This window comes from Zalophus californianus, chromosome X (assembly GCF_009762305.2).
Source record: "Zalophus californianus isolate mZalCal1 chromosome X, mZalCal1.pri.v2, whole genome shotgun sequence".
Taxonomy (NCBI): Eukaryota; Metazoa; Chordata; class Mammalia; order Carnivora; family Otariidae; genus Zalophus; species Zalophus californianus.
The window spans coordinates 45245132-45252794 of record NC_045612.1 but is presented as its reverse complement, the minus strand read 5'-3'; the positions used below and the strand labels follow the sequence as shown (position 1 = coordinate 45252794).

The window sequence follows — 7663 nt, the reverse complement described above, 5'->3', positions numbered from 1 at the left end:
CTTTCAAAAGTGAAATCTCGCAATTGTTAATTTTTTGAGGCATGCTGATTTAAAAAAAAAAAAAAAGGAAATAAAAGAGAAATTCTTTGGAAGAATTCACTGTCTCCTGGCCTCTTTCTGACAAGTCCGCTGCTCCCACCCCACCCCAGCCCTCATTCTAGATTTCCTGGGGATCTGAATTCAGGGGACGCAGTGGCAATGGTGGCGGTGTACTTGAGGGTGGGTGGGGGAAAGAGGGGGTGCGGCCAGCGAGAAGGGGAGAGAAAGCAGAACAGGCCAAACTCAAGGCCCAGGGCGGGAGTGGGAGGGGTGGAGAGTGTTGCAGACCCTCCCGGGTAACCAGAAAAGGGTAAACTCCAGCCGCAGGGAGGTGAGGCACTAGTCGGCCCTCAAATTGGAGAGGACCAAGCTGAGTGACAGGGCGGTGCGCGCTGGGGCTCAGCGCAGAAACAGGAGGAGGGGGTTGCGTGCGCTTGTGCGTGAGGCAAGGGGTGGAGGCGGGCACTCCCGCCGCACAAGCCGCGGGAGTTGGGGGGCGAGCGCGTTGGTGACGCGGGGCCCTCACGTGACCTGGAGCTGCAGAGCGACGCAGCCTTCGGTGCAGTCGTCACTCCCGTCTGGGTACCGGCTCCCCGCGGTCCTGCGCCGGGCGGGCTGGCATCGGGCCCGAGGAAAGCGGAGCAGGTAAGGGCTCTGGGGCCCGCGCGCCGAGGCCAGGTAGGCAGCTGTCGGCCTACCCCGGAGGCCGGCGCAGGGGATCTGCGCAGGGGATCGGCGCAGCGGCTCCCGGCCAGCTTTCTCCACACCCAGCATTCTTGGGCACATCAGTAGTGGCCCCCTGGGGTGGGGGTGCTGGGGCGGCCGTTGGCGGGGGCAACTAAGAGCGACTGGAAGTCACCCCCAAGTTCCTACAGGAAAATGGTGAACCTCCGGGGCAGGATGGGGGGGGCGGCTAGGGGTGAGGGCGGGAATGCAGATGGGGGCGGCCAGGGGGGCCCGGGACCCGGAAGGGACCAGGTGGTGGCCGGTCGGCGTCAAGCGCTTCGCAACAGTCTCCGCTCCCTCCACGCCGGCCCTCTGCAGGTTTGCGGGTGTAGGTGTCAAGTGTCGTGGCGGCGCACTCACGGCGAGAATCGGGAGGAGGAGACAGCAAGGATAGGCCCAGGTCTGTGCGGGGGATAGTGGGGGGGGCGGGTGCAGAGCCCAGTTTGAGACCCCCCCCTCCCATCAACCTCATCCACCCCATTCCCCTGCCCCCTAGTCCTCCATTTTGGTGCCTGCGGAGCTCGGGGAAAGAATCCTGGGAAAGGAAAAATGGTGGGCTTCAGGGGAGGGAGGGAAAAGGAGAGAGCTGGAGGGAGGGGCTCGATTCGGAGGCCCCCTAGAGGACGCCTGAAGCTCCTAAGGTGGGAAAAAAAATAAAATTTACAAAACCTTAGATAGCAGAGCTCTGAATCCTGCTGATCAGTGCACCAAGCATTCAGTCTCTCTCCTTGCCTTTGTCTTACTTGTGTTCAAAGAAAAACAACCAGGAAAAAAAAATCTCATGGCAAATATCCACCAGGAAAACGAAGAAATGGAGCAGCCCATGCAGAATGGAGAGGAAGACCGCCCTTTGGGAGGGGGAGAAGGCCACCAACCTGCAGGAAATAATAGACGAGGACAGGCTCGCCGACTTGCTCCAAATTTCCGATGGGCCATACCCAATAGGCAGGTCAATGATGGGATGGGTGGAGATGGAGATGATATGGAAATGTTCATGGAGGAGATGAGAGAAATCAGGAGAAAACTTAGGGAGCTGCAGTTGAGGAATTGTCTGCGTATCCTGATGGGGGAGCTCTCTAATCACCATGACCATCATGACGAATTTTGCCTTATGCCTTGACTCCTGCCATTTTCCATGAGATTAATACTGTGATTCAACACTGTTTTTTTTTCCTTGCATTTTCCTGATACACCTTTACTGATTCGTTTGCTGTGAACCTTATGTAATTTCCATGTGTCAGGTGGGTTCTGTGTTACCAGATTCCAATTGAAGATTGCCTTGGCACCCAGTCTAAGTTTCTGTCAACAGTAGAGTCACCCAGTTGCATGAAAAAGTGTAAAGTTAATAAAGCAATTAAAAAGCAATCTATACATTTATTGTCTCATTTAAAAGCATATGTATATATTATATGACCCCCCCAAATCAGAAATAAGATGTCTCAGGTGTTAATTCGGTACCATTTCTCTGTAGTTGGATAATATGTGACTTTTTCCCTCTTATTATCTGGAGTTCTAGAAGCAAAAACAATTTTTCAAGGAGTCCGAATATAGTACAGGTATATAATACTGGTTCAACAAACTTTAAGAGTGAACTTTAAGAACTTTCCAGTTTTAAGTGGAAGAATAAACCCTTTATTACAGATACATTCATTTTATTTATTTTTATTTTGTTTTTTAAAGATTTTATTTTTACAGAGAGAGAGAACAAGCAGGGGGAGCAGCAGAGGGAGAGGGAGAAGTAGGCTCCTGACCCGATGCTGGACTCCATCCCAGAAACCTGGGATCATGACCTGAGTTGAAGGCAGACGCTTAACCGACTAAGCTACCCGGGCGCCCCTAGATACATTCCTTTTAAAAGTCAATTTTCTTGGAGTACTGGGGTGGTTCAGTCGTTAAGCGTCTTCCTTCGGCTCAGGTCCATCCCAGGGTCCTGGGATCGAGCGCTGCATCGGGCTCCCTGCTCGGCGGGAAGCCTGCTTCTCCCTCTCCCACTCCCCCTGCTTGTGTTCTCTCTCTCGCTGTGTCTCTCTCTGTCAAATAAATAAATAAAAAATCTTTTTAAAAAAGTCAATTTTCCTTTCTGTGAAGTGGGGAATAATGCTTGCCTTACAGGGCAGCTGAGTGGAATAGATGAGGTATGGAACTGTTGGGCTGCCTACTCTGCAACTCCATCAGGTACTTGGGAAGTACTAAAGGGAGTTTTCACCTATGCTCACATTTTGTCCAAAGGGCAAAAATAGTTGGCTTCCACCTTGTCATTTCTCTGATATTTGCAGTACTTCTCCCCTGATCTAGTACCATGTCAGTTAGGCATACTTAACCTTCTTCTGGGTTCTGATTCTGTTTTCATTGCTGATGTGAGTCCTCAAGGTAACAAAAACCCACTGATTTCTCTTGAGTCCCTGGTGAGCTAAACCCTGCTCCTTTGACTCCTATATCTGGAGAATGTCTTTCTCCCCCCTTTAAAAATATTTATCCAAGTGAGTACCACTCCCGTGGTTCTTGGTCTTTTGTTGGTTCTAACAAAATAGCCCTTTTTTGGTATTTTTGTGCTCCTCTTCAGAGAATTCAGACTTCAATGCACTGGGGCCTAGCTCAGGAGATATATCTAGATGTCTCACCATGGTGTGTCTAGAATTACACTACTTCAAACCTCCCAAACACACACAGGCTGAAAGCTTTGTTTTGCCTGTGTTTTTAGCCTTTGGGGGCATTTTCTCAAAAGAGAGTCTGGGCAGGCTTACCCAACCAGTTGAACAGACCTACCTAGAAGATATCCAAATTACATTAGGGGGACACATTTTAAAGCTGAAACACTCCCATTTTTATTCCTTCCACACCTGAAACATGAAATTGCTTTGTAAGTTCTTAAAAACTATATTATATGTTAAAAAAAAAAAAAGATAGCAGGAAGGGAAAAATGGGGGGGAGTCGGGGAGACGAACCATGAGAGACTATGGACTCTTGAGAAACAAACAGGGTTCTAGAGGGGAGGGAGGAGGGAGGATGGGTTAGCCTGGTGATGGGTATTAAAGAGGGCACGTACTGCATGGAGCACTGGGTGTTAACACGCAAAGGAATCATGGAACGCTACATCAAAAACTAATGATGTATGGTGATTAATAACATAAAAAAATTTGGCATTAAAATTTTTATGAGTGCATGCCCTTCTTATGACTTAATTTTGTCTTAATCATCTTGGAGCTCAGTTTCTAGTGTATAGTGCCTGACGTAGCAGATACTTAATTATTCATTTTGATTGGTTACTATAATGGAGTTAGGAGCCCACCTTCATATTGTTCCTAATTGACTGTCCTTAAGTATACTAAGGCAAATAACTACTTGGAAAGTATTACTTTTACTTTCCAGAGGAAATGGCAAGAAAAGTCTCTAACCCAAAATCTTTAATTTCTTCTTTTTTAAAAAAGATTTTATTTATTTATTTTGGAGAGAACAAGCTAGGAGGAGAGGCAGAAGGGGAGGGAGAGAATCTCAGGCAGACTCCACACTTAGCATGGAACCTGATGCAGGGCTTGATCTCATGACCATGAGATCATGACCTGAGCTGAAACCAAGAGTTGGTCACTGAACTGACTGAGCCACCTAGGCACCCCCAAGATCTGTAATTTCTTTTAAAAACCTTTTATATGCCAGCATTTATGTAAACACAGACCTCTTACTTGCATCATAATTACCTAGGGAAAATGTTAAAAATGCTGACACTTGGGTGCTCTTCCCACTTTCAACCCCTATTATCACCTCTTGAATCACCTGATCAGTAACTACTGTTTTGACAGTTCCTCAGGTGATTCTGATGCATCTGAGTTATGACAACATAGGCATAGAGAAACACTAGCAGTGATTACAGCATTTTACAGTGTGATCTAAATTACCTTGCTTATTTGATAATACAATGAATATACCTTTCCAAAATATATTTCCAAAATCAGATTGCATTAAACAATCAATATATATCTATAAACTAGTACTTTTTATTTTTCAAAATATCATATTAAATTAATGCATTATCACGAATCTCTTATTAACAAGTATATAATAATTATGTTATTAAATAAGCTAAGCATTATTATTTCTTTTTTTTAAAGATTTTATTTATTTGACAGAGACACAGCAAGAGAGGGAACACAAGCAGAGGGAGAGGGAGAAGCAGGCTTCTTGTCGAGCAGGGAGTCTGATGTGGGGCTCGATGTGGGCTTGGTCCCAGGACCCTGGGACCATGACATGAGCCAAAGGCAGACACTTTAATCCATTGTGGTCATTAATCATTTTGATGTTCAAAATGTTCTGTGTTTGGCCAGTGAAGTTTCTTCAGATTGGTTTCTGAGTCTTTATAATATGCTTTCTGGCAGGATAGTTTGATCCATAAATCATGATAGAATTCCTACCCCAGACCTGGAATCAGCCATTTCTCTAAGGAAGCCTGGTTCCTTTGAGTGGGACGTGATTTTAGAGGATTCAGTCAGGGTACTGGAGGTGCGCATTGCTACTTGGTTAGCCATTGTTTCTTGACCTTTTCAATGCATGTAGCCTGTAAATACTTATTATATATATATATATATATATATATATATATATATATAATTACATGACTATATAACTATGTATATATATATATATCTGTAACTTTTAAATAGACGTTATTTTTTAAAGCAGTTTTAGGCACAAAACAAAATTGAGTGGAAAGTATAGAGATTTCCCATGTATGCCATGCTCTGCACATGCATAGCCTCTCCCATTATCAAACTGCTACATTTGTTTTAATTGATCAATCTATTTTAACACATCATTATCACCCAAAGTCCATAGTTTATGGTTTATTGTGGTTCATTCTTGGTGTTGTGCATTTTATGGGTTTGGAAAAATGTATCTACCGTTATAGTATTATACAGAGTACTTTCATTGCCCTAAAAATCCTCTGTGCTTCACCAATTCATCCCTCTCCCCTTTCAAACCCCTGGCAATCACTGATCTTTTTTTTTTAATATTTTATTTATTTACTTATTTATTTGAGAGAGATAATGAGATAGAGAGAGTACATGAGAGGGGGGAGGGTCAGAGGGAGAAGCAGACTCCCTGCTCAGCAGGGATCCCGATGCGGGACTCGATCCCGGGATTCCAGGATCATGACCTGAGCCGAAGGCAGTCGCCTAACCAACTGAGCCACTCAGGCACCCAATCACTGATCTTTTTACTGTCGCCATGTTTTGCCTTTTTCAAAATGTCATATAGTTGGAATCATACAGTATATAGCTTTTAAAGATTGGCTTCTTTCACCTAATAACATGCAGTTATGGTTCCTTCGTGTCTTAATAGCTTGATGTTTCATTTCTTGTTATCACTGATAATATTCCATTGTCTGGATGTATCACAGTTTACTTGTCAATTCATTTAGTAAGGGACATCTTGGATGCTTCCAGATTTTGATAAGTATAAATGAAACTGCTATAAACATTCGTGTGCAGATTTTTGTGAGGGCATAACTTTTCAACTCCTTTGAGTACATGCCGGGGAGCATGATTGTTGGATTGCATGGTAAGAGGATGTTTAGTTTTATAAGAAACTGCCAAACTGTCTTTGAAAGTGGCCATACTATTTTTTATTCTTACTGCCAATAAATGAGAATTCGTATTGCCCTATATCCTTGGCATCATTTGGTGTTGTCAGTGTTCTGGATTTTGGTCATTCTAATAGGTGTGTAGGGGTATCTTGTCTTAATTTGCATTTCTTTGATGATATATGATGTGGAGCATCTTTTCACATGCTTACTTTCAATCTGTATATCTTCTTGGGTGAGGTGTTTGTTAAGGTCTTTGGCCCATTTTTTGACTGGGTTGCTTGTTTTCTTATTGTTAAATTTTAAGGGTTCTTTTTGTGTTTTGGATTAACAGTCCTTTATTAGATGTGTCTTCTACAAAACTTTTCTCCAACTCTGTGGCTTGTCTTCTCATTCTTTTGAGGTTGTCTTTTTTAGAGAAGAAGATTTTCATTTTAATGATATCCAGCTTGTCAATTGTTTCTTCATGGATCATGCTTTTGGTGTCGAATCTAAAAAGTTATCATCAGGGGCTCCTGGGTGGCTCAGTTCGTTAAACGTCTGCCTTTGGCTTAGGTCATGATTCCAGAGTCCGGGGATCAAGCCCCACACTGGGCTCCCAATGAGAATATATTTATGTTGGGTCTATTTCTGGGCTCTCTATTCTGTTCCATCGATCTCTTTAACTATACTTTCATTAATATACACTGTCTTGATTACTATAGCTTTATCATAAGCCTTAAAGTCTGGTAATGTCTGTCCTACAACTTTGTTCTTCTCCTTAAGTATGATATCAGCTATTCTGCATCTTTGCCTCTCCATTTAACCTTAGAATCAGTTTGTTGGTTTCCACAAAATTACCTCCTGAGATTTTGATCAAGGTTGCATTGAATCTATAGATCAAGTTGGGAAGAACTGACATCTTGACAGTATCGAGCCTTCCTAGTCATGGACATGGGATATCTCTCGATTTATTTAGTTCTTTGGTCATTTATCAGAGTTTTGTAGTTTTCCTCATAGAGACCTTGTACATATTTCATTAGATTTATATCTACGTATTTCCTTTTGGGGGTTGCTAATATATATATATATATATATATATATATATATATAAAATTGTGTTTTTAATTTCAAATTCCACTTGTTCTTTGCTGGCACATGGGAAGGCTATTGAATTTTGTATGTTTACTTTGTATTTTGCAACATTGCTATAATGGTTTGTTGGTTCCAGGAGATTTTTGTTGATTCTTCGAGATTTTCTACGTAGAGGATCATGTCATCTGTGAGCAAAGACAGTTTTAGTTCTTCCTTCCTAATCCGTATACCTTTTATTTCCTTTTCTTG

At 43.1% G+C, this 7663-nt stretch overlaps 1 protein-coding gene across 2 annotated transcripts; it reads left to right on the top strand.

The window, feature by feature from the left end:
• The first annotated feature begins 520 nt into the window (after positions 1–520).
• Positions 521–2130, top strand: BEX3 (brain expressed X-linked 3). Of its 2 annotated transcripts, none has more exons than XM_027608186.1 (3): positions 521–684; positions 1084–1165; positions 1521–2130. In XM_027608186.1, the coding sequence occupies exon 3, from the start codon at positions 1547–1549 to the stop codon at positions 1883–1885; it is 339 nt and encodes a 112-aa protein (XP_027463987.1). In that variant the 5' UTR covers positions 521–684; positions 1084–1165; positions 1521–1546; the 3' UTR covers positions 1886–2130. The 2 variants fall into 2 exon arrangements, with proteins under 2 accessions (XP_027463987.1, XP_027463988.1); XM_027608187.1 differs by having other exon boundaries at positions 532–684; positions 1565–2130.
• The last annotated feature ends 5533 nt before the right edge of the window (positions 2131–7663 follow it).

Coding starts and splice junctions, on each gene's coding strand:
- BEX3 (XM_027608186.1), top strand. CDS start 1,547: ATGGCAAATATCCACCAGGAAAACGAAGAAATGGAGCAGCCCATGCAG.